This window comes from Xyrauchen texanus, chromosome 12 (assembly GCF_025860055.1).
Source record: "Xyrauchen texanus isolate HMW12.3.18 chromosome 12, RBS_HiC_50CHRs, whole genome shotgun sequence".
Lineage (NCBI taxonomy): Eukaryota > Metazoa > Chordata > Actinopteri > Cypriniformes > Catostomidae > Xyrauchen > Xyrauchen texanus.
Genome location: NC_068287.1, coordinates 28,631,612 through 28,658,920, shown reverse-complemented (window position 1 = coordinate 28,658,920; position 27,309 = coordinate 28,631,612). Strand labels below are relative to the sequence as shown.

Here is a 27,309-nt window from a genome sequence, read left to right as displayed (position 1 = left end):
GACAATGTTTCTGCAAATACAGATATGTAAATTCTGGCTACTGATGGCACAAACAAGCATATGTCGAAGCTGGCACTGGTGTCTCCTAAAAAAACATGTAAAACGCTTCTAATGGACTTTCGTGCACATTAATGTACAAAGCACAACAGCTCCACACCCCGACCCACCCACTCCCTCATGACCTGTAATCCAGACCAGCAGATCCACTGTCAGTCTGAGGGACAGTCATGGATGTTGATCCACAGTAGGTCATCCAGGACCCCCCAGTGCAGGTACAGTATGGAAACTACCACTAGCACATGCATGATCTGATGGCTGTTGCACCAGTAGTCAAAGAGGCCCGGGCAGAAACGCTCGGGGATCCGGGTGATATTGATGACCCCTCCTAATACTGCCAGTGCATCCATAGTAACAAAGTGACGCAGTGAGGTGGGACTCCCTCCACCCACACCCACCCAGCGCAGTAAGAAAAATGAGAAGCGGAAAAGCAACTGCCAGGCAAAGGAACGTAGGCGTCGTACTCTGCTGCGTGCTGTGATGGCACAGTAGATGGCGTAACTGGACAGCAGAATGTACACTAGCAGAGCCACTGTGCGGGTAAAGGGGTAGCAGTGTAAAGTGATGTACACAATTGGCAGAGCTCCTGAGAACCAAAACACAATGTTACTAGGATGACAAACTGTTTCATTTTCACATCATTCAAATATGGGTGAATTTCAAGTGTATTTAATACTTGTGCATTACATTGTATGAGCATAAGCTTGTTAAATTACTTAAAGTTAAACAAGTGCTTACACTTACAATTGCTATTTAAATGGAGCTATAGTTCCCCCACAAAACTGTATTAGTTTTCATCCATATTATATAGGAAAACAAACATGAGAAACATTGGTCTCTGTTGTTTGAACAGGGAATTTAAAAAATGAAAAATGTTCCAAACAATCATAAATACAGTGTAAAAAATTGTATCCTTTCAATGAAAATGTAAAATTCTTGTTTACTAGTAGTTACCTTACCATGTATGGTAACAAATTATATTTTATTTAACAAGACAATACATGTAATTTCATAGAAAAATTATGTTAAAGAAATTTAGAAGTAAAAAGTTTGATTTGCTTTCTATACAGTTAATGGTGAAAATGTACAGTATGTTTAACAGAAAAGTACACGTTAAAGTACACGCTTTTGTTAAAATTATGATGAAAATCAATAATTGGGTGTTCAATAAAGTGACCCATCACACTTGATTAGGTTTTATTCAAATATTTATGTCTAATCTTATTTTTCTATATCAGTTAAGTACATTGTGGTGCTTTAGATTTTAAAGCACCACAATGTACATTTTATGCTGTTTTATGCTGTTATGCAACAACAACATTTTATGCTGTTATGCAAAAATAAAAATTCTCTAATCATTTACTCACCCTCATGCATCCCAGATTTGTATGACTGTCTTTCTTCTGCTGAACACAAACAAAGATTTTTAGAAGAATATCTCAGCTCTGTAGGTCCATACAAAGCAAGTGAATAGGTACCAAAATTGTGAAGGTCCAAATCCATATAAAAACAGCATAATAGTAATTAATGTTACTCCAATGGTTAAATCTACAGTATATCTTTAGAAGCGATATAATAGGTTGGGGTGAGAAACAGATCAATATTGAAGTCCTTTTAACTATAAATTCTCCTTCCTGCCCAGTAGGTGGCAATATGCACAAAGAATTTGAATTACCAAAAACAAAAGAAGAATGTTTAAGTGGAGATTGATAGTAAAAACTGACTTAAATATCCATCTGTTTCTCACCCACACCTAACATATGGCTTCTTAAGATTTAGATTTTACCACTGGAGTTCTATGGATTACTTTTAAACTGCCTTTATGTCCTTTTGGAATTAAAAACTAAAAATGTTGGTACCCATTCACTTGCATTGTATGGATAGACATTAGATAGAGTTGAAATATTCTTCTTAAAATCTTTGTTTGTATTCAGCAGAAGACAGAAAGTCATACACATCTGGAATGGCATGAAGGTAAATTATGAGAGAAATTAAATATTTGGGTGAACTATCCCTTTAATTGCATTATTTTAGTGATGGAGTTTTGTGGTTGTGTGAGTGAATCTGTGCTGTGTCTATACAATACATATTTACTGGCCATTGCTACTGGAAGAGCAACTCTTGGTCACTATATTTTCTACGGTGAATTTCTGGCAACAGATGCCCATTTTCTTTTTCTTTCTTTTTTTCATAAATGTAACATGATTTTTATTTAATTTTTTGTCATTGTATGCAGTTAATTAGATGACTTGCTCATAAACTTGTATAATATATATCTTATTATAATTCACTTTTACTAAACAGTCAATTAAATCACGCAGGCCAAGCCCATGTAAGCAGTCTAACGTTCTTTATAACAAAACAGACAAATCTAAATTGACAAATTTAAATTCACCTATTTTGTTTAGTTTTTTCTTTATTTCCTCTGTTGCAACATTGCTTTTTTAAAGCAATGTGACCACTTCTCATATTGTTAAATGCTACTCCAGTCTGGAATATGAGTGTAGATAAAGACGAAATACAAATTTACTTATTTACAGTATTGTGCTATTCTGACTCAGCTTTCTAATGCACTGCAGTAAGTGAGGCTTGTGTTTTTTCATTTTGGTGAACATAGCTAAATAAGTCCTGATGACACATCACTTCATCAGATGATTGTAAATATGAACAACCTGTGAAAAAAATATCAGATTGTGGAGTGTCAAAAAAGCCTTGAGTCAGCAGAGGAAAAGTACAGTACAGAAATAAATAAAAACACAATGTACTGAAAATGATGTGATGGATCAATCAAACCGATCCAACACTAGTCCGAGATGCTGACCTAGCGTGTTGATCATGCAGATTCCACACATATCAAGCGTGAGAAGTGTTTTGTAGACGGGCTCACCACCCTCATGGTTCATGAAGAGATGGTAGACCACTGAACCCAGCTGTGGAGATAAACAGGCCAAAAAGTGCACCAAGCCGAGCCACGTCACACTGATCTGCGACCAGGGAATGTTGAGTGGGAGCAGCACCAGGAAGCAGAGCAGAGGGATTCCTGCATGGAAATGAATCAAGAATGAGACAAAGGGACTCAATCATTGTGCACGGAAGACACAAGTGCTGTTGATACGCACGTTGCCTGTGGAGAGAGATTGAGAGTGTGGTTATTTGCCATTACACTTACACATGCCCTGCAATGTTTTATTGCTTCCCTTGAGCTGAATCACCGCAGCCTAAACGACAGAATTATGGAGGCCCTGGGTACAGCCAAGTACAAAAAGGATCTCAGTTGGCTTTGCTGATGCTAATCTTAGAAGCAGCTGCCACCATGCAAACTACACACAAAGATCTTTACATATCTTTAGCATTAAATGACTGGAAGCACTGGCATTACACTAGTGGCTCAAATAACCTAACAAGACGATTATTCAGGTTTACACAAACTCATGTTTGGCTACTTTTTTTTGGCTATTTCTCTTTCTCTCTGGGCCCGTCTCTCCACCAATGACAAATTATTTGCCCTGGTCAGGTAAACGCACAATTTTCATCCAGCACTAATTTCTATCTATTTTGAGTGTTACCTCTGGCAGAGCCACTAACATGCACTCTAGTCCAGAAAGGTGTGTGCATCCGTGTGATACTTACACAATTGAGCAAAAATGTTCACATCAATTTTCAAATGTTTAACTTCACTGACAATAATCATAGCTTATTTTCAAGTCAGGATATATATATAAGATGTTTTTTGACGGTTTTAAAAATTCTAATCAAAAGATTTTGAGGCTAAAAAAAAGCACCAACAACTATTTGGACCAGTCTGCTACACACAGCATTTGGGTCATTCTAGCAAGTCAGTCCACTGTTGTCCATCTTTGGAACAGTCTCTGGAAGTCATGCCAGTGCAGCTCCTATCTACTTGATTGAGGAAATACCAAAACCTCAAAAATGGTTGATCAAGATTATGATCAAAGAACAGATTTTAAATCAGCAATAATATCAATACTGGAATCATAATTGTGATTCTTTACTTCATATTACGCTAAAAATGAAATTTTATCTAAAAGGTGATTGGCTCTTTAAACTTTCTTTCTACATCCGTTGATTGTTGGGCACTCAGAGCTCCTTTGTTGAGCATTCCAATTTCTCCCATAAATGTTAATAAAAGTGACCCATCTCTGCTAAATAATCTCTGGAGAGGCCACACACACACACACACACACACACACACACACACACACACACACACACACACACACACACACGTTGTGTTTCCATGTTTTATGGGGACTTTCCATAGACATAATGGTTTTTATACTGTACAAACTTTATATTCTATCCCCTAAACCTAACCCTACCCCTAAACCTAACCCTCACAGAAAACTTTCTGCATTTTTACATTTTCAAAAAACATCATTTAGTATGATTTATAAGCTGTTTTCCTCATGGGGACCAACAAAATGTCCCCACAAGGTCAAAAATTTTGGGTTTTACTATCCTTATGGGGACATTTGGTCCTCACAAAGTGATAAATACATGCTCACACACACACACACACACACACACACACACACACACACACACACACACACACACACACACACACACACACACAAATACATCAGTAAAGCAGTGGTTAGAACAGGAAAATGTCAGTAATGACATTATTAGTCATCTCAAGTGTCAGGCTACACACTTTTGAATCTCTCTCTACAAAGCAGTTACAAACTGATTTTACATGCAGGTAGGTAAAAACATGTATTACCTATGAAGAAAACAATGGAGATATGGCATGCAAACATGGGAGAAATTTGTGCAAACATGCCATGCAAAGTAAAACACAAATACTCCAAGTAAACATTGCAAAGGAGAATGCAACTCTCTTGCATTTAAATGCAAGAATGAAAAGCAGCCTATTAAGGTCTTGTGAGTTCAAATAATCAGCTACAAGTGATACATTCTACTCAGAATCTTCATTGTCCCCTTGTTCTTTTCAAACCTCCAATCCAAACAGCTGCTGGCATTTTTTATAAATTCAAACAGTAGTAAAAGTCAATAGGCCTAAATGCCTCTATATTTCAGCATACATAAGGACAACCTGGTGCAACATTAATTTCTAACTTCCCACAGCAAAGTCATCAATTGGGTCAAGTTAAGCTGTGTCACTCATTTCAAACCTCTGATTTCTGCTTATTTGACAACATGAGGCCATAACACTCTCAAATTTACTCTGAACCGTTCTGAACTGCTGCTTTGAGAGATAACCCAGAGGCAGAATTTCCTCATGTTTTGTCAGCAAATAGGTTTTGTCATCCCTTAAAGTTGCACTCAGTCATTTATTTTTCACATAAAATTTATTTACCCCTAAAGAAATGAATAATAATTTTAAAACATACATTAGGTTTTCAATCATGACCACCCACATGAAATGAAGACTCCATTCAACAAGGGCTGTCATGATTATGAAATTTGGCTGATGATTAATTGTCAAATAATGAACTGTCTGTTTTAGGGCTTTTGCAATTATTACGATTAATTGTCATATCAATTGTAATACTTTTGAAGGTGAACATGTGCTTCATTAACATTAAATTTAATTTATTCATATTAAACTTGCGATCATAATAAAATAGGTACATATCATTTCCTTATGAATGACAAGAAAAATATTATTTTAAATATCAAAATATTTCCAATTACTATATCACTCTTTCTGATCAACTTTAGTCTTGGTCCATTTTACATTGACTGACAACGCAGACAATCTACTGTAAACAGCTATTATATTATATTATGTAATAGCAAAATATCTGTCCTGAATTCCTCACATTCACTTTTTTTAAAGCTCTCCGATTAAACCCACAAGCCCTAATTTCATGTGAAGGAAAACCTTTAAGACTCTTAAGATATGATTCTTCATTCTGTCATCTCCACAGAAATAAAGTAGCGGGTATCTTCTCCTCTGGTTTACTGCTTATCACTGACACTGCATTAATGAACCCGTAATGTCCAAGAACATTTGCCATTACACTATCGTTTAGGGCTGGGTGGTATAGCTATACATTTTGGCGTCTGAATAAAATGTCAACCGGTAGAGATTTTTCTATATTGTCTATATCGCAATATGTAAATATCTGTGTGCATGACGCTTCTTCTGGCTGCACGTGAGACTGATAGTGATTATTGCCCACCCCTATCACATGGATATTTAATACAAATAAAAAGGAAAGATTTTCCGAAAGGAAAATAAAAACTAAATTGTGATATATACCGTTACTTGTGATATAAAATTAATTTATACCATACCATGGGTCATATCGCCCACCCCTACAATTTTTAAATTAATTTTGCATTCACTATCAAAATTCTCACTTAAAATGTTTTGTGGGAGTTTGGCACAGACGTCCACAAAAGGCATGTGCATCACAGTGCAACAGAAGTGTTTAATCTTCACACGCTCCAGTGGTGTAGTAGTGTCTGAAGAGGTGGGCGTACTGTGCATTTATGAAGCTAATATGAGTGTAGTAATGTTCATGTTAACATGTTTGCTTGTATTACCATATATAGCCTACATAAGATTTAATGGTTATTTGTTTTATTTGTGTACTAGTATGTGCTTTTCTGTGTATGATAAAATTGTTTTCCTACTTAGAAATATAAATTGAAATGATTTGATATCATGAGAAAAAGTCGACTCCAACAGCAGTAAAAGAGAGAAAAAAAAAGAAGATATTTTATATATTTACAGGACACAGTTGTCCAGCATCTGTGAAGAGCATCAAAAACTAGCAGGGGTGCAATAACACACAATATTTTCTAAAAGTTGAATTGCATAAGTTACATTTCAATGTATTTATTTAGCAGGAAAATAAATTTACAGTGCAACTTATGTTTACTCCAGGGATGCTTGTGCATTAGACGCTGGAAATGTCCTGCCCCTTACTGAAACACAAAATATTATTGTTAGCAAATATCCAATCATGTCTGAAATGAACGTTCTGATTGTGGATCAGATTATTCGGATATATTGTCTGTCTTGCTCGTGCCATCAGTTGCGCTCTTACCTCCCACAGCTCTGCGCTTTTAGAAAGAATCTCTCCGTACACTTCACTAAAATGGTCACTTAACGGTGCTGCGGTATCGCATTAGAAGACTGCAAAAGTTCCGGGTCAAATACTCGTTGTTCAGCGGCCATATGCACTATCACTTAATTTTGGTGGGCATTCGCAAAATCCTAAGAAATATTGGATGAGCATACGGCATATGCCTGTGTATGCCCTAGACCAGTGGTTCACATAGTTTTTGACTCCAAGGCCCCCCAGTGTCCAAGACAACGTTTGAAGGCCCCCCTCACCTGACACTAGATGTGTCTGAATAAAATAATTAATCGTGGATCTTTTTTTTTTTTTCAGTTTCAGAAAGATTATTTTTTTATTTTGTAGGCATACATCATAAAGTATTGATTTAACATTTTAATTAGGTGGGATTATTTTTATTATTTTAATATTTCTTATTTTAAATTAATTTTAAGTCATCTTGAGGCCCGTTTAGAAGTATGCTGAGGCCCCCTAGGGGGTCCCGGCCCCATGGTTGAGAACCACTGCCCTAGACTACACTACTGCTCTCCTTAGAAGTTGCTCTGTGTGCAGTCCGCAGTGCGGCTCAGTGAAAGTTCAACTGGAGTGCTTACATAAAATGCATACACTGCAAAATGAGACAAATGCACCTATTTGGCCTTTATATACTGGCTTAAAATTCCCTTATTTGGACAGTAAAATGTGATGGAATTTGAATTATCTTAAATAACCATGGTTAGATCAAATAACCACGATCAGACGATTATTCAATAATCATGACAGGCCTATCAGTAGCCTTATATAAGCTGTTTTATTCTATATGGAGAGGCTCCCCTAATTGAGACTGCCATGTTAAGGTCACATGACCAGCTGAATACCACTTGCTTATTCTGCATTTCAGTCAGAATTTCCAAATTCCTACCAGGAAATATACAACAGAGCACCTTTTGAAATGGGACTTCTAACTTGGAAACTTGTTCGAAAATCTTCAACTCCAATTTCGAGTAAATTACTCTTGCCCTTCCATCCTACTTTTCGTAAACTTGCCAGTGGCCGTTAGCACTGCACTGAAAGAGTGAATTGGATCAAATGTATTAGATTAATATAGACAGAAAACCTCCAATATACACAAAGTGTCAATCAAAAATAATAGAAATACTAATGTGTTAGTGATTTTAAACAATCTGCACAAATTTGTGTTTTTGGACATCTGACCTGTTTGCTCCATTAAGTACACATTTAGGCGAGTTAGAAAAGCGCTTCAGGTTGGAGTATGATAACGTGATAAATGCATCCCTATCCTGTATGATAGTTCCCTTGTTCACACATAAACATCTGTGCAAGCCACAGGAGAGGGAACCACCAGCAGATACAGGCAGTCCAGGCTACACTAAAACTAAAACACTTAATTTAACAATTTACAACCATCCCATGCACTGCACACAAATAACTAATATTGGCATTATATTCAAGTTGTTTAACAAGAGGGGAACTGGCCCCCATATTGAGCCTGGCTTCTCCCAAGGTTATTTTTCTCCATTAACCAACAACAACAACTTACATTTATATAGCGCTTTTCTCAAACTCAAAGCGCTTTACATAGTATAGGGGGAATCTCCTCAACCACCACCAGTGTGCAGCATCCACCTGGATGATGCAACGGCAGCCATAGTGCGCCAGAACACCCACCACACACCAGCTATTGGTGGAGAGGAGACGGTAGGGTGATGTAGCCAATTCAGGGATGGAGATTATTAGGCGGCCATGATAGATAGGGGCCAATGGGGGAATTTGGCTAGGACACCAGGGTTAAACCCCCTACTCTTTACGAGAAGTGCCCCCTCAGGATTTTTAATGACCACAGAGAGTCAGGACCTCGGTTTAACGTCCCATCCAAAAGACGGTGCTTTTTTTTTTTTTTTTTACAGTATAGTGTCACCATCACTATACTGGGGCATTAGGACCCACACAGACCGTAGGGTGAGCACCCCCTGCTGGCCTCCCTAATACCACTTCCAGCAGCAACCTTGGTTTTCCCCAGGAGGTCTCCCATCCAGGTACTGGCCAGGCTCAAGCCTGTTTAGCTTTAGTGGGCATCCAGGTAATAGCTGCAGGGTGATATGGCAGCAGAACCAACATCTTATGGAGTTTTGTGTTCCTTGCCACAGTTGCATTCAGCTTGCTCACAAGGGATCTAAATACAATTATTATTTAATTATTGAATTTCTATACACATTTTACAATCATATTTAATCATACTACACAATGATCACATTATATATATAGATCATATATATACAGCTTTACTGGAAACTGTAATATCTGTAATGTCTTTTAAAGACATTATAGATATTACAGTTTCCTGTAAAGCTGCTTTGAAACTATGTTTTATGAAAAGCACTATACAAATAAAATGACTTGACATGACATACAAAACAATGATTAGACCGTCACACACAATTTCACCCACAAGCAAGGTGTCAAACTACAGACATGCCTTTCTATGACAACCTTTAGCACCATAGGCACAGCCTAGCTGGCTATCTAATGCCAGATGACATGTAGTTACAGTACATTGCTATTTTTTATAATTACATACAGTATAGCTAGCTAAAACCCATTACATTGTAGTATAAATATATCTATCTTATGTATATTGTGGACAGTGTACTATTGTATACCGATTATTAGGCCCTTTACCACATTTAGGTACATTTTCCTGGGACTTTTATTAATTTTCACGCCTTTTTAAGGGACATTTTGGCTACAACTCTGGGGAAGGTACTTTTGGGGGCGCAGGGGGACTGTGGGAGGTGCTGCAGCATGAATCATTTACATGTTCCATTGATCATGGTATAAATTATGAGGGGGTTGTACCTGGCTACATGGTATCCTGACCATCTCCCCTCTCCCTGCGGCTGTAGCAGCACTCGCGCGGCTCACGCACACAGTTTAAACTGTAACCCGAATACATAAGCTGCATCTGTAGGGAAAATGCTGCCTTCGTAGGCTGCCTTTCCTCATAAGAGTTCTCATCTAGAAAGTTACTTAGGGAAAAGTACAGAGACTGTAGATGGGAAAGGGGCTATTGCAAATAAGTTTCTACATTACATGATAACAAAACCTGTTTAGCAACCCGTTTTTTGCAGAAACAGGTGTGTAAAACATGGTTAATTATACTCTTATGTAAATTATACTCAATGACAATCACACACCTGTACAACAAATGCTAAAATAGCAGCATCTTTAATCAATTTGGCCACTAGGAGACAAATGAACACATGCTAAGCCAACAGGAACATTGTAGTTTTGTTTGCTTAATGTCACCTACCAAGCATCTGGCAATGGCATGCCTTTATGGTCGGAGTATAGAGAAATCAAGTCGGAATACCACACATCCAACTTTGGAAGGAACTAGCATTAACCTTAGTAGCCACCCTGTTATTGGACACTTTTACTCATGGATTAAATAATCATGGATTACTGTGAATAGTAAATGTCATTGGTAAAAATGGCTGCATTTGAATAATGCTGAATCTGTGTTCCTACATGTCAGTGTAAGTCAAAGACCAAAAAATAACTTTGTGTACCTTTAACTCTATGGTTTAGAATATGTTATTCATCATCAAACAAAAAGACACACTAGTAATACAATTTTACCAGTGCACAGTGCACACAGACATTTCTTGAAAGGGAAAGGAATGTATGACAGGATAACTGCGACCACATGAACCAGCGTGATGATACTGGACAAAGTACTGCACTTGAGCCTACACGTTTAAAACTGTAAATTCCTATGGAGCAAATATTTTCTGACTTTTAAGACAGATTATAAATTTTTTACTTTTCCTCTCTGTACCCAGTGCACGGGAATACTTAGTCAATGCCACTATACTTAGCTGCAATACAAAAACACAGCACACAACAATGGATTACAGTGCAAAGTAGTAAACGATAATAGCACTATGTGATATAGCTACACTGAGCAAACTGCAGCTTGTAGTGATGTAAAGCAACATAGTGGGACAGAGACTATACATTTGATGTAAAAATAATCATTCAGTATTATGAAACAGCTGTTACAAAATGCATATTAAGGAATATTCCAAGTTCAATACAAGTTAAGGTTTATCAACAGCATTTGTGGCATAATGTTGATTTTCACAAAAAATAAAATAAAAATTCAACTCATCGATCCTATTCTTTAAAAAATAAAATAAAATCTATGTTACAATAAGACACGTACAATGAAAGTGAATGGGGACAGTTTTTGGAAGGTTTAACCTTCTGGGGTCTGAGGGTGTTTTGGGCCCTGGAGAAGTTTTGACATGCCTTGACATTTGTGCCTTTTTCAGTTGCTTAAAAACACATTAATGGCTAAAGTCTGATATCACTGAATTTAGCACAAACTGGGCTACAATAAAATGTGAGCAACATGTGTGTACATGTTTGTATTTTTGAGAAAATAATGTTTATGTATGGTTTTTGAAAAAACTAAAATTTGAAGTAATTGAAATAATGCCATATAACACATACTAAACATTTGTCCACAAGCCATTTGAGAACTGGATTGTGTAGCCTAGATTTTTTTGCTACAAAATGAGGTGAAAACTAATTATAGTAAATTAACTTTTTTAGTGTTAGAAAGGTCATATGCGAGGAGGCATCAACTATCATGAATATTGATCATAATTCACACCTGAGGAGACAAAAGACCCCTCCCCTGGGCCTATCAACTAGGAATGTGTTTTTTGCATTTATTTGACCCAAAATACAGTAAAAAAACAGTGATATTGTAAACGGTTTTCTATTTGAATATATTGTAAAATGCAATTTGTGATCAAAGCTGAATTTTCTGCATCATGTCAATAAGTGTCAAATGATACTTCAGAAATTGACATATTTAAAGTGCATTTTACTCATTTAACCTGAACACATATTTGCAAGCACAAGATTTATTGATGATAATGAGGCAGCAAAAACACTACTTAAAATATAATCTAAACATTCATATTATTTTTATATCATATTACATATCACATTTATATCATACAGCATACAATTTAAATGCCTGCTTTAGCCGAAACAGCATTTAAATGTAAGTAAAACTTGCTTTTTAGGACATGTTTCAAATTTCAATACTCCTGGCTAGCAAGTCTGGAAACAGTCCCACTAGTAAAATATGTACATGTTTATATAAAATAGCAAAACTAAATGACTTACTCATCCGAAATTGTATCCTTGGCTGGATCAAGTCTCTCTTCAAAATACAAACGCTCTTCTTCTGAGGAAAATGTTAACTCTTCATCACTATACAGGAGTTCTCTCACTTGTGTATCGTACTGTGTTTCAAACGCGCAGAAAAGTGAATGAACTTTGTTTTTACGTCACAGTCGAGGGCGTGTACCATTTGCATTGATTGCCTCAGCACATTACCGTATGAATATCGCCCTCTGTACGTGGGTGTGATCACATTAGAGATAATTAGCTGAGCCAGAAAAAACTGTACATCGCTTTGTTTCAAACAGATTACATTGCAGGACACTATTTGTTTTATTTAAAAGTAAACATTTTAAGCTTTCTTTAGACATATGTTTCATGTTTGTGTGATAAGTATTCGCAGAGTTTCAGTTCATTTTTGTGACGTGTTTCAGATATATGCTCGCAAACCCAGAGACTGCTGACAGCTCACCCTTTTTATTTTCTTTATTTTACAAAAGCACAAGGTTCTGTTGTTATTGTGTGTACACAAATAATAGTAGACCCTTTATAGTCTCTAATGATCTGTATGCCCCAAAATGACAGAGTTGTTTCTGCTGTAATGACGGCGTGTTAGTTCACCCAAAAATGTAAATACTCTCATGATTGACTCAACTTTTAAGCCATCCCAGATGTGTATGACTTTCCTTCTTCAGGAGAACTGAAGTGAATATTTTTATAAACACATTTCAGCTCTGTTTGTCCATACAAAGCAAGTGAATGGGTGCCATTAGACTGCTGGCTATTTGACAGTCCAAAAGGCATATTTAGGCAGCATAAAAGTAATCCACACAACTCCACTCAATCAATTAATGTCTTCTGAAGCAAACCGATAGGTAGGTGTCAAAAACAAATCGATCATTACAAATTTTTAAACTTTTAAGTGTCCGTCTTCTCACGTGAATGCACCATTGTGCTTATGTCACTGATGCGTCTACTGCTGGCAGGAAGCGATTTTTTTAAGTTAATAAAGTTTTAATTATTGATTTATTTTTTACACAAACCTATCGATTTGCTTCAGAAGATGATCATTGACTGGAGTTGCATGGATTACTAAATATGACTTTTGGACTGTCAAACAGCCAGCAGCCTGATGGCATCCATTTACTTGCATTATATGGACATAAAGAGCTAAAATGTGCTTATAAAAACCTTCACTTTGATTCTCCTGAAGAGGGAAAGTCATACACATCTGGGATGGCTTAAAGGTGAGTAAAACATGAGAGGATTTTCATTTTTGGGTGAACTATATGGCGTTAAATGTTGGACAAAACAGCGCAAGTGCGTAAACACAGCGTACATTAGGCCCCAAAGGTCCCAGGGCCGCACAAAACATCTTACAGCTACAAGAAATTAAGGAGGAATTTAGAAAGAAAGCATAGCCTCTTTACTGTCTGCCATCATCTGATTTCCAATCTTCCTAGTTCCCTACTTTGGAAAAATAAAACCCATTTTATTAGGAAATCACAGTTAGTGAAAGAGTATGAGAAGGGTGGTATCCACCCCTTGGACTTTGAATCAATGTTTGGGGCAATGGTGGAAATAATACTTATCACAACATTACTCGTTTACTCAACCTTACTCAGTTTCACATACCTAGATCTCTATTTAATAAAATATGTGGGCTTGAATTTCTTTTAAATTTGATTTTGAGGTAACTAAGATTCCTATTAAATAATCAAACTTCCACAAACAACTTCTCAAATACTGTAAAATTATATTTACCCACAATTTTTCTCCCCATGGATCCACCCTATGGAATAACAGGGACATTACAATTAATAGGAAATCATTGTTAAAAGTCACTGGTATGAGAAGGGTATTTTTGCTCAAGTATAATCTTAACTGCACTTACAGAGAATGTAATAAGATGTGTAAAGCAATACCGTTACCATTATTACAGTTAATCCAAAACACATTGACCAAAGCACTCACCAACCTTACCAAATCTAGTTATTAATGAATGTAATTTATATGACAGTAAATGTAATAACAAATGTATCAATGATTTTTTGAAATCTATAATTTTTTTGGATTATAATAGAGGATTGTCTACAAGTTCCAAATATGAAAACCTTGTCCAAAGATAAATCACATTTCAAATTCATCAAATGGCCCATTTCCCCTAAAGTCAAAGAGACTCACTTTAAAATAACTTATAAAATATATCCGGTTGCTGACTTTCTTAGAAAGAGGTTCAAATTTGAAGTAGATCCCTGTGTATTTTGTGAGGCAGCTGATGAGACTCTCAAACACTTGTACTTTTTATGTTTTAAGCTTCTGGTCTGATTTACATAATTGGCTGTCATTTAAGATTGATGACATCCCAACATTTGACTTATCACACATTCTCTTTTATATGGATAATATAGATTCATGCCTATCTGATTTGGTTAATATGGTTGTTCTCATGGGTAAATATCATATTCGTAAGTGGAGATATTCAAAGCCTTCTTTTTCATGATTTATGAATTATTTTAAATTGTATTTAAGAAAAGTCTAGTAAAATTGCAAGAAAGATGTTATATCCAGACAATTGTTGTTTTGATAAATATCCCCTTGTATGCTACGTCTCAAGGATGCTTTTTTTTTTTTTTTTTTTTACTAATACCCCCTTGTTGTTTGCTTTTTGTTGTTCAGTATTGTGTAGGGATGCTTTTCTTTCATTTACACTGACAATAATTGTATTGTTCCTATTGATGTATATTTCTTATTTCTCCCCTACGAGAGTTTTGTATGTTTTTTCTTGTAAAAAAAAAATATTCCCAGTTCCAGCTTTGTCTGTCCTCGCCCAACAACAGCCAATCACGAGCGATTCGAAGAGTTGCAGCCAATCAACACAGGATTTGGTCAGCAGCAAATAGCATTTGTTAACAGAAAGGATTGGTCCCCACCTGAGTGTCAAAACCGACTTGTGTTCATAAAGATTTTCGGAAAAACAGCTGCGCATGTGTGCAGAAAATAATTTGCGCGTGTGTACAGATCTGCGTGCGCGTGTGCAGAAAATAACTTGCGCGTGGGTTCAGATCTGCGCGTGTGTTTGGGACCTGTCATGACTTGCGGTTTTGTTATTTCTGCTCGGGACTTGTTAATTTTTGTGCACTATCATATTTTTTTGTGCTCGAGTTTGGGATTTGCAAGATTTGCAGGTTTACATTTTACGTGTGAGCTTTGTCATGGTGCTCACACTGTTGTAATTCACTTGCGCACTGTTTATATGCTTGCGCTGTTTTGTCCAACATTTAACGCCATAGAACCCTTTAAAGGCAGAAATGTACAATTTTATAAAAGCACTTACAGTTGAAGTCAGAAGTTTACATACATAGGTTGACTTCATTAAAACTAATTTTTTAACCACTCCACAGATTTCATAGTTTTGGCAAGTTGTTTAGGACAACTTTGTGTATGACATGAGTAATTTTTCCAACAATTGTATACAGATAGATTGTTTGCTTTTAATTGACTATATCACAATTCCAGTTGGTCAGAAGTTTACATACTATATGTTAACTGTGCTTTTAAGCAGCTTGAGCAGCAAAATTCCAGAAAATGCTGTCAAGCCTTTAGGCAATTAACCAATTAGATTCTGATAGGAGGTGTACTGAATTGGAGGTGTACCTGTGGATGTATTTTAAGGCCTACCTTCAAACTCAAATTTCCAAATTCCTGAAGGTACCACGTTCATCTGTAAAAACAATAGTACGCAAGAATAAACATCATGGGACCATGCAGCCATCATACCACTCAGGAAGGAGATGCGTTCTGTCTCCTACAGATGAACGTAGTTTGGTATGGAAAGTGCAACTCAATCCCAGAACAACAGTAAATTACCTTGTGAAGATGCTGGAGGAAACAGGTAGACAAGTATCTATATACCCAGTAAAACGAGTCTTATACCAATTTTATGAAACCCATTTTAACAAGATTACAAACATGACCTCCAAAAAACTATTTTTTCAGTTTGTCACCTGAGCCTTCTGGTCTCCTCATGCCAGGGTTGGCAGGGCCAGAGGCCATAACATTAATGTGAAGAGGAAAAAAAAAAAAACAAGAAAGCTAAACTGTTAATTCAGCCAACCCTAAGGATAATTACGGTTTAACAAGATAACTAGTTTAATGTGAGTTAAACTTGATCAGTTACTGTCAATATTAAAGCATTTTTAGCATCGATTTAGCTAGCTATCTATACCATACATCCAAACAATATCTAACATTACGTAGGTCCCAGTAGGACTATGTCACCGCGCACAGAAATGTTAATTTAACATGTACACAAGCATGTACCACTACAAGTTAGCCGATTTTGTTTGATGGTTTGTTTGCTAAACGTTAACCTTACCTGTCGGAGTCCCAGTTATTGCACCCTGCATTCATCAGTAGTTTTGGAGGAGGACTCGTTTGGTCGGCATGTTAAAGTTCTGTGGCAGGAGGACGCTGAGAGGATGACTGAACCAGCTCGGTCTTCTTGCAGTCGAAGACAGAGCAACTTTCTGCTCTTCAGTTTATTCAGTGCACTGTCAAGTGCTTCATCAGATTTGTTGTGTTGCCGGTCTTGGCAGCAATTATCTTGCCACAAATATTGCATTGCATTGGAATCGAGCCTGCAGAAATGTAGCCACACTTTTGATTTTTCCACATCTTTTACATCTATGGGTGTTTTACATGTGTGAGCCGCGTCTCGGGGCGTAACCTAGTGTTTTTCCTTGATGCACATCTAGCATGCTACATGCTTATCACTGACATTGACGAGATTAACCCCTTAGGTATCGAAATTTGGTACCAAACGACAAGAAATATTTTGATACTCGATTGTTTAGAGGCAATCCAGTTGGTGCCTAAAGTGTATCGAACTCTATACCCAGCCCTACTCTGGTCTGATGAAACAAAAATGTAACTGTTTGGCCATAATGACCATCGTTATGTTTGGAGGAAAAGGCTTGCAAGCCGAAGATCACCATCCAAACCGTGAAGCATGGGGGTGGCAGCATCATGTTGTGGGGGTGATTTGCAGCAGGAGGGACTGGTGCACTTCACAAAATAGATGGCATCATGAGGAAGGAAATTTATGTGGATATATTGAAGCAAAATCTCAAGACATCAGCCAGGAAGTTAAAGCTCGGTTGCAAATGGGTCTTCTAAATGGACAATTACCCCAGTCATACCTCCAAAGTTGTGGCAAAATGGCTTAAGGACAACAAAGTCAAGGTATTGGAGTGGCCATCACAAAGCCCTGACCTCAATATGATACAAACCTGACTGATTTACACCAGTTCTGGAGGAATGGGCCAAAATTCCAGCATATTATTGTAAGAAGCTTATGAAGGGCTACCCAAAAAGTTTGACCCAAGTTAAACAATTTCAAGGCAATGCTACCAAATACTAACAAAGTTTGTGTAAATTCTGACGACTAGGAATGTGATAAAAGAAATAAAAGCTGAAATAAATCATTCTCTCTACTATTATTCTGACATTTCACATTCTTAAAATAAAGTAGTGATCCTAACTGACCTAAGACAGGGAATGTTTTGTATGATTAAATGTCAGAAATTGTGAAAAACTGTATTTAAATGTATTTGGCTAAGGTGAATGTGAACTTCTGACATCAACTGTACATTAATCCTTCTGTTAAAACGTGTGTATTATTTGAGATGTAAAGTTATAAAATTGTCTTTAACTTCACACATAAAATGTTAGTAATTGATTTTATCACACTAAAATCATGTCAACAGGCATATTAATTGTCTTGTGGCTATACTTTTGAAATAGTGAGTATTTTTAAGGTTTCGAATTGCTCCCTTTCATTTCCATTGTAAGTGCCTCACTGCAACCCAGATTTTTGCTTTTTTTAAAGAAAAAGAGGGACAAGTCTAAATTATTTTCAGCGTTATGCCACAAATGCTGTGGATTGAGCTTAACTTGTATTGAACATGGTATATTCCTTTAAGTAGGAAATATACTCCCTTTCGCTGATGATATAACAACGCTTGTCATTTAAATAGGGTATAGACTATAACTATGAATGGGAAATACAAATGCAAATATTGGTAGGAAGCCAGGATGAGTAAAGCTCGTACTGACATGATAGAAGTTATGTCTCGCAGTAAAACAAAAACGGTAGAAAGAGTAAAACAATGACGCAAAGTGGAGATATATTCGGTCAAATGCATTTAAACTTTAAGAGAGAGGAAATGATGTAATGTCACATATCAGTCTCACCATGTGTGTAGATGTTCCCCAACTCATTGTGCAGATAGAAGAGACTTTTGATGCACTCCTGGACGGAGGAGATGGGTCTATAGCCGGTCAGGACGTATTTGTTGAATTGTAAATGTGGAGGAGAGTTTGCCCAGTCCAGCAGTCGGGGGCCGTTTAAAAATGCCATAGCAACCAGAAACAGTCACGTCGACGGCAAAATAACTTCACTATACATCTACACGCACAAACACGACACAGACAAAAAAAAAATGTGGACACTCTAGACATTAGTCGTAGGAGTCCAGTCCGGTCAAATGCAGCCAGCTACATGGCAAACCGACCTGATCTTAGCCAAATTAATTTTAAAAAGTCAACTTTTTCCTCAGCGTCGGTTTGTTTTTACTCCGCTGCTTGCTTTCGAAGGGTGCCGGCGGCGGTGGTGTCATCCACACGGGTTGACGTAGAAATGGCAGATTCCGTTCATAGTGAGGTTCGCTAATATTTACAGTGCTTCGCGTAACATTTAAACGAAGTGCGGTCACACCCTTCCCAACTCTTTAAAGTAAACTCCACCAGCTTCTGTCAGCTCGACTTCAGAGGAGGCTTTCGCTTACTGCTCATCAAACAGCCGTTGGCAGGTAGTTTTATGAACTTAAAGACGTGAGCCGTAGTCGTAATTCGTCGATTCAGGTCAACTTCCTCATTTATCCGTATAGTTCAATCACAAGTCCGTCCAAAGCTTTGACATCCTCTGAATTCAGCTAGCCGTGCAAATAACTGATACTAACTTTCTCTTTTACAGAACAATTCTACATGAACGAAGCAGGTGATTGGTATCAAATACCATTCTAAATCATGGGAAGTAATGTGTTTATATTGTGATGATATTACAATATTGTTTGGCACAGACCCTGCTGTAATCAAAATATACAGTACAATGCCAGAATCGATATGTCGTCCCAAGGGTTTTAGGGAGTTAACATAGGGTATTCTGCTAACATGAAAAGCATGCGAATTTGATATGTAATATCACCTAATTATCATAGATACGTCAAGTTTATTATAATTATTATTATTATTAGATATCAAGCATATTCTGGCATTCCTCATACGCGGAACTCATATCATCATCATCATCATCATCATCATCATCATCATCATCAGCGAAGAGCACTGTTATCCAATGTGGAAGAAGTGGTGCACTATGTAGGGACAAAGTGCACGCTTCTCGTGTGCTTTTCCCTTTCTTTTTTCTCCAAAGAAGATATTTAAATATCAACCGCATTCAGTGCTTTCTCATACTACCCATATAGCTCAAGAGCTAACGGGCTAGCTGCCTTCACCTTGATTGTGCTGACTGCAAAAACACATGAGCTCCACAGTCACCGTTTTATCAGAGCATACACAACCGGTTATCCCAAACAGTGGCACATGCATTCCTGTTTGTCCTCCTACTTCAACTAATGCATCTATATCCGTAGGCTTGGCATTTGTCATCCAGCACACAGAGGAATGTACGTGGTGGTCAGCTCACATGAACACGTCTCCTTGTGTTGCCAAGTGATGTTGCTGCTAGCTTGCAGTGATTTCAGCAGACCAGCAAAGTTTTAAACGAAAGCTTTGAGGAGCACATCCGTTTCCGATAAGCAGCTATGCCAAAAAAAATAGGTTAATATCCCGTACATTTCTCCTAGACTCTGTCATACCGGTGTGCGTGAACACGCGGCTGGTGGAGGGGCGCAGCGGCCCGGCCTTTACTCGCTGTCATCCGCTGATGCTGCAGCGCTCTAATCCAGTCTGGACCAACGGGGACGAGCAGGGGGTGGTACGAGGACTGGAGAAATTTAATTTGTGCCCATTTGAATTTTCTTTATACATATATATGTTTATATTTATATATTTAAAAATATAAATAGTAATGTTATTTTTTATATATAAATTGTGTGTATTTAAAAAAAAATCTCAAATATTTAATTCTATCAACTTAATTGGCAAAATTTTGCAAATAATTTATACATTTAATTGCTTACAAGTGTTTATCTTATTCTGTTACGTGCACTTAACGTAAAAAAAAAAAATTAAAAAAAAAGAGAATGCCATTGTGCGTATACAACCATTTTTTGTTGTAATTGTTGAATTTGATTTCCTTTCTTTTAATCTTCATTTCATTTGATTGCACATTACATAATTTTAATGTCAAGCAACACGTTTTAACCACATTCAAACTGTTATAGCCTACTTTTTTTCACCAGTCAGAGTAAGAGATGACCAAGTGTTAATGTTCTTTACCTTGTCCATTGCACTGTTTGGACATATAGACATACAGTAGCCTATATAAATATGAGCACAGCTTAAATACACTCATTAATGAGGTTCTTCGATTTTAGATTACTTATAATGATTGTTAATTTTGCGTGTATGGTATAATGATACATCAGGAGGAATCTTATGATTAGTCTAGCCTATATTAGTAGGCCTAATATCGAAGCTAAATGTAGCCTACTACAATATCTATCGTGTTGGTCCACATGCCCATTTGTACTGATTATTTCACGTAAAAGCTTAATTATGAAAATTAATGAGCACACTTTTATCAGTAAGTATTGTAACTGCAATCCAGCTGATTGGCCGTCGGCATTTGTCCTGCACACCGCAAGCCAATCGTATCTTTTTTTAGATGACCACGCCATGGCTCAACCAATAGAGAATGACTGGTATCTTTCAGAACTGGACCACACTAACACTAAATAGGGGTGAGCAGATGGCATTTTGACATGCAATGATTCAGATTGATTATTTATAGTGGTGCAAAGATACAATAAGTAGTCTGTATTACTCATCTTTAGAGAGGCAAATTTTGAGTGTTTGCTTGCTTGTGACCTTTATTATTTTTTTCACTCATGTATTTACTAGACCCTGCAACAGTACATGCTTCTATGACAGATATAATGTATGTATGCAGCTTAAAACTAATTTTGTAGCATTTAAAATTCCATGTGAACAATGCAGCCAAATCTAACTGCTACTGATTAGCGCTGTACTTCTCTCTCAAATCTGCCCATTTTAAAAGTGTGTTAACACCACAAAACCCAGCCAAAACTTTCCAACCACTTAAAGGTGAAATTCTTTTTTTTTTTTTTTTTTTGTTCATGAGTCACTCATGGTACATTTACCACACCCTCTTTCAAACCACATTAATTTTATTAGCTTGGAGCAGCTATCTGGCAAAAGGCCACAAATATATAAAAGTAGGGGGCAGTTGATTAATCTGGGCCTCTGTTCAGGGACTTTTTGTAGGAAATCTGCGAATAAACAGGACTTTTCACCTTAACTGAATTGGAATCAGTGTATTGAGATTAACAATAAGCTTTGATTACAAGAGAATAATAGAATATGAGAAAGTTGTTATACAATGAAAAAATGAAATAGACAGGTATATACAAAGTTCTATTTTTTAAGCTACATGGAGTTTTGTTATTTAAACAGTTTTCCAAATGTAAGAAGCATAAAATGCAGTCTCTCCACGATTTCTCTCTATCAAATTAAGTGACAAAATTTAGCAAAAAAATGTACACATTTAATTGCTTACAAGTGTTTATCTTATTCAGTTACATGCACTTAACGTAAAAAAAGATAATGCCATTGTTGTGAGTATACAAATAACATTTGTTGTTGTAATTGTTGAATTTGAATTCCTTTCTTTTAATCTTCATTTAATTCGATTGCACATTACATCCTTTCAATGTCAAGCAACACGTTTTAACCACATTCAAACTTTTATACCTTTTTTTTTTCCAACTTTTACACTTATGAGTCAGTGATGACCAAGTGTTAATGTTCTTTACCTTGTCCATTGCACTGGTTGGACATATAGACATACAGTAAATATATAAATATGAGTGCAGCTTAGATACTCTCTCAGTCTGCATGACGCATTCATGAGGTTCATTGATTTTAGACACACTGAAAATTTATTCTAGGTAAGTAAAAAATGGACTACATTGTGAATCAATGTTTAATGCCTGATAAAAGCATATTCAAATGTACTATTTATGAATAAATAAAGTATGTATTAATATATTTTACTAATTAACTATATATTACTATTTATAAATATGTTATAATATTATATATTATAGCTATTTTTTTAGCAAGCATTTTTGATAATGCTTAAGCACTAACTGCGTAAGTAGCTTTTTTGTAATTATGCAAAGTAACAATATCATAGTGAAAGCTAAATTGCTGAGCAATCAGTAAATTGAAAGCCAAAGATAAAATGTTTGTTAATGTTTGTATAACTTTATTAAACATTAAATTGTAGACTGTAAAAAAAAATTTTTAAATGTTTTTTCGCCTGGTAAGTTTCTACTGTAGTTACTGATAAAGGATACACTAAATAAAGCCTGCATTTTGATTAAAAACAATATTAGAAGAAAACAAAGTTATGTAAAGATTAATGTATGCAATTTACAACAATTAGGTTATTTTTAATCTATTTATTATTTCTTTATTACACAGCCAATTATCCAATCTCACAATGGTCCCTGCAGTTATCCTGTGGGCTGAGCTTCTTCTGTCCTTTCCTCTTCTTACTAGCCCAGCATGTTTTCTGGGCAAAGAAGCAGACTGTCATGATGCTGAGTTTGCACCAGGATCTGATTTGGCTGGGGAGGGCTTTGACATAACTAAGATGCAACGCCTGGGGGCTTTTGTCATTGACATGAGTAAATGGGAGATCACGAACAACACATGTAACCTGTGCAAAAACCCTTTTATGCAGGGCAAAAAGCAGAAGCTCCCAATATCAGTGGTTGACTGGAGAGCATCCCAAAAGTGCAGCATGTCATTGTCCAGCTCTGTTTATGAGTCCAGTGAGTCACTAGTCAGTTCCAGTGCCTCCTCTATAGAGAACAACTGGAAGATCGGCCTGGGACTAGGTAAAATGTTTATGAAGGGGTCACTGATGTTGGCTGGAACTAACTCCAGACTGGCTGAGTATTCCATGGCAAAGACCAAAAAGGACAAGTTCAGCTTCGTCAAGCAGTCTGTGTCCTGTACGTACTACAGGTAGGTCTATCTATCTATCTATCTATCTATCTATCTATCTATCTATCTATCTATCTATCTATCTATCTATCTATCTATCTGTCTGTCTGTCTGTCTGTCTGTCTGTCTGTCTGTCTGTCTGTCTGTCTGTCTGTCTGTCTGTCTGTCTGTCTGTCTATCTATCTATCTATCTATCTATCTATCTATCTATCTATGCATGCCCAACTTGGGAACTCCTTCAATACTTTTTAAAAAGCATCCAAGGGTGATACCTCAAGAAGTTGGTTGAGAAAATGTCAAGAGTACATTTCTACAAATTCTAGGCAAAGTGTGACTACATGTATAAATATATGTATTCATACTGTATGAAGATCATACTGTATATCTTCTAAGAAACATAAGATCTTCTAATATTTTATATCTTGTCAGTGGCTTTGATGAGTTGTGGTCATTGAATTATGGTAATTGTTGACATATTAGATTGTTAGTGGGTTTTATGTGCTCATCATTAAGACTATTGTCTTTAGCTACAGGATTTCCAGTCGCTCTCCAGTTCATCAAGAATTGAGTCATGAATTCTCAAACCTTCCAGAGGTATATGACAACCAAACAAAGGAAAGCTACTTTTCACTTGTTGAAAGGTTTGGCACACATTACATTACCAAGGTAATCAAGAAAAAAAATCCCCCCAAAAATACATTAATAATAATTAGGGCTGTCGATTTAACATGTTAATTCAGTGCGATTAATTTTACAAAAAATAATGCTTTAAAAAAATTCACGCAATTAATCGCAGTGCCCTCAGACCGTAGTAAGGAAGATTCTTGAGAAATGCAAGCGTTTACTCCAGAGGGCAGTAAGTGAAACTTCAGCTGTATGGGCAATGTGCAGTTTATACAGTGAAGAAAACAACCCTTCAGCAGCAGAACAACACAAACATGCGTTACATTCTTGCGTTCAAAACACTTGATTCAGAACACTCAATTTGAACTAAGGGATCTCAAGATGTGTTCTAAGTATTTTTGTATTTTTATAGTTATACTGTATTTAACTTGACACAGTGACCTAAAAATGTTATGTAATTTTTTTATTTTTAAAGATAACTATATCATTATTTCATCATTATATAGTGAATTATTGTTAAATGAGGGGCTTTCTCAGCAAATATTTGTATATGCGATTAAATGTGATTAATCGTGATTAATTAATCAGGAAACCATGTAATTAATTCGATTAAACATTTTAATCGATTGACAGCCCTAATAATAATATACTGTTATATATATATATATATATATATATATATATATATATATATATATATATATATATAATGCATCACAACATGGCTCTATATGTGTCTATTAATTGTATATCTTACATGTTTCTTATGACTCTAATGTGTCTCACGTACTTCATGTTGCTGTTGTCCGAAACCTTTTGTTTTTAGGTGAAAATAGGTGGAGCTGTGAAATCTGTGACCAGTGTCAAACAATGCATGGCTACTCTTAAGGACCTTAGTACAGATGAGGTCAAAACATGTCTTGACGTAGAGGCATCTGCAAGTGTAGGACAAAATAGTGTTGACACAGCATTCCAACACTGTAAACAGACCAGAGACAAGAAACTGAACAAGGACAGTTTTTCTCACAGTTTCAGTGACAGGTTTGTTCTATCAAGAACCCCCACATATGATTCTCTTGCAAAGGATCCATTTATACCTTGTAAAGCGTGGCAAAAAAAAAAAGCGTAAAACAGTAAGCGTGGCAAAAATTATAATGCTAAATTAAAATACATTTTTTAAATCATAATCTCATAAGTGTTTCCATTAAATTAAATTGACAGTATATCTTTTATCTACCCACTATTAGTGACATGTTTAATCTGATTAACTTCAATTTGGTATTCACACAATTGTTTTCCAAAGAAGCTTACAGGAAATATTGTCTTGAAACCCCCAGTGAGCAAGCTGAAGATGACAATGGTGAAGAGAAATCACTGAATTGCTGCCAAAAGGATTAATCTTTAGTCTTTAAAAGCAGAATGAAACTTGAAAGTAAAAATATCAGAAATGTGTGTTTTTAAATAAAACCTTTAAACTTTATTTTTATTTTTTAAATAAACTACTTTTTTCTCTGAAATGTTCTGCAGGCAACATTGCAACCCGTTGTTCCCCCCTGGAGGTCTCCAATTTGAGAGCCCCTGATGTAAAACAGACCCTTAAAAAACAATATAGACATTATAGACTAACATTATAGATAAAATACAGTAGTTATATATATATGTATATATATAATAGATATCTTTATAAGATAGATTTATTTGAATTTAGTTTCATGGTAGAATCCACATTTAACCATATCTGGAGCAATATAAAATTAAAGCATTAAACTTCAAATAATAGATTCCAATGTTGATCTAGTTGTCCAGTCAGTTCTTTGAAACAATGTTTTTTCTTTAAAGGTTAACTGAAGTCATTGGTGGCCATACTCAAGACACTGCACTTCTCTTCTCAGCCAGCAATGACCCTGGCGCCTTCAAACAGTGGCTGTCCTCTGTGCCAGAAAAACCAGATGTGATTTCCTTTTCATTAAAGCCCCTTTATAAGTTGCTGCCAGTCAAAAACCCTAAAAGTCAACAATTACTCAGAGCCATTCATGACTACATATTGCAGAGAGCCCTTGTGAGGAACTGCTCTAAACCATGCAAGACTGGTATTGCAACTAACCCCAAGGAACCTTGTGTGTGCAGCTGTCATAACAACCCTGGTATAAAAGCTAACTGCTGTCCTGCACAAATTGGACTTGCTCAGATTATTGTAACTGTAGTGAAGGCAACAGGTCTATGGGGAGATTACTTTTCACAGACTGATGGATATGTCAAAGTCTTTAGAAATCACAAATTCTTTTTAGGGATGACACCAGTGATTTGGAACCGAAACTCACCAACCTGGAACTGGTCCTTTAATCTTGGCAACTATGTTCTCTCTACATTTGGTGGTCTGAAACTAGAGGTATGGGATAGGGACAACAAATGGGATGACGACCTACTGGGAGCATGCATACTGAAACTGAAATCTGGTGTAAAAAATGACTTTTGTGGACTCAACCATGGTACGCTGTACTATAAAACAGCTGTAACTTGTGCTCCTGGCTTAGCAGGCCCTTTATGCTCTGAGTATGTGGGATCTCCAATGTCATCTCATCTAGAGAAGATATATGTGTCAAGACATGCCCGGCCTGTCCCAAAAGATATGCTGGTGAAAAAGGGAGTGCTTTTAAGTGAGCGGCGCTTCATGTTCAGTCAGACCAAAGATGCTAAAAGTAAAGCATCAATTTTGTGAACACTTAAAAAAAAAAGCAAATGCTTTGTGAAAGCTTAAAATAATGCATAGCAACTATAGCAAAAATATCTAAATAAATAAAAGAAGATCTTCATTTTGCATCTGATCATTTGCATTTTCTAATTGCCATTAAAGCTGAAGTGTGTGATATCTGCGCAACTAGTGTCACCAAACAGGATTGTAAAAATAATGGATGTTTTCAAACAGATTTTCAAACATTCACACCATTGGTTGGACAAACAGATTGCAATACTACAAAAATCATACAGTTTGGTTCAGTTAGTCCGTATTGCTGTGTTGGGCAGTCAGGGCGATCTAATAATTACCCTTTTTGGGGAAATCAACCTACAA

At 36.4% G+C, this 27,309-nt stretch overlaps 2 protein-coding genes across 2 annotated transcripts; one reads left to right on the top strand and one right to left on the bottom strand.

The window, feature by feature from the left end:
* On the bottom strand, positions 1 to 19,488 carry paqr4a (progestin and adipoQ receptor family member IVa). The gene is made up of 3 exons (XM_052140062.1): positions 18,591 to 19,488; positions 2,879 to 3,097; positions 1 to 643 (listed from the first exon to the last, which is right to left on the bottom strand). The coding sequence occupies exons 1-3, from the start codon at positions 18,754 to 18,756 to the stop codon at positions 210 to 212; spliced, it is 819 nt and encodes a 272-aa protein (XP_051996022.1). The 5' UTR covers positions 18,757 to 19,488; the 3' UTR covers positions 1 to 209.
* A 3,618-nt stretch (positions 19,489 to 23,106) lies between these two features.
* prf1.9 (perforin 1.9) lies at positions 23,107 to 26,958 on the top strand. Its single transcript, XM_052140028.1, has 4 exons — positions 23,107 to 23,636; positions 24,143 to 24,281; positions 25,066 to 25,280; positions 26,079 to 26,958. The coding sequence occupies exons 1-4, from the start codon at positions 23,107 to 23,109 to the stop codon at positions 26,956 to 26,958; spliced, it is 1,764 nt and encodes a 587-aa protein (XP_051995988.1).
* The last annotated feature ends 351 nt before the right edge of the window (positions 26,959 to 27,309 follow it).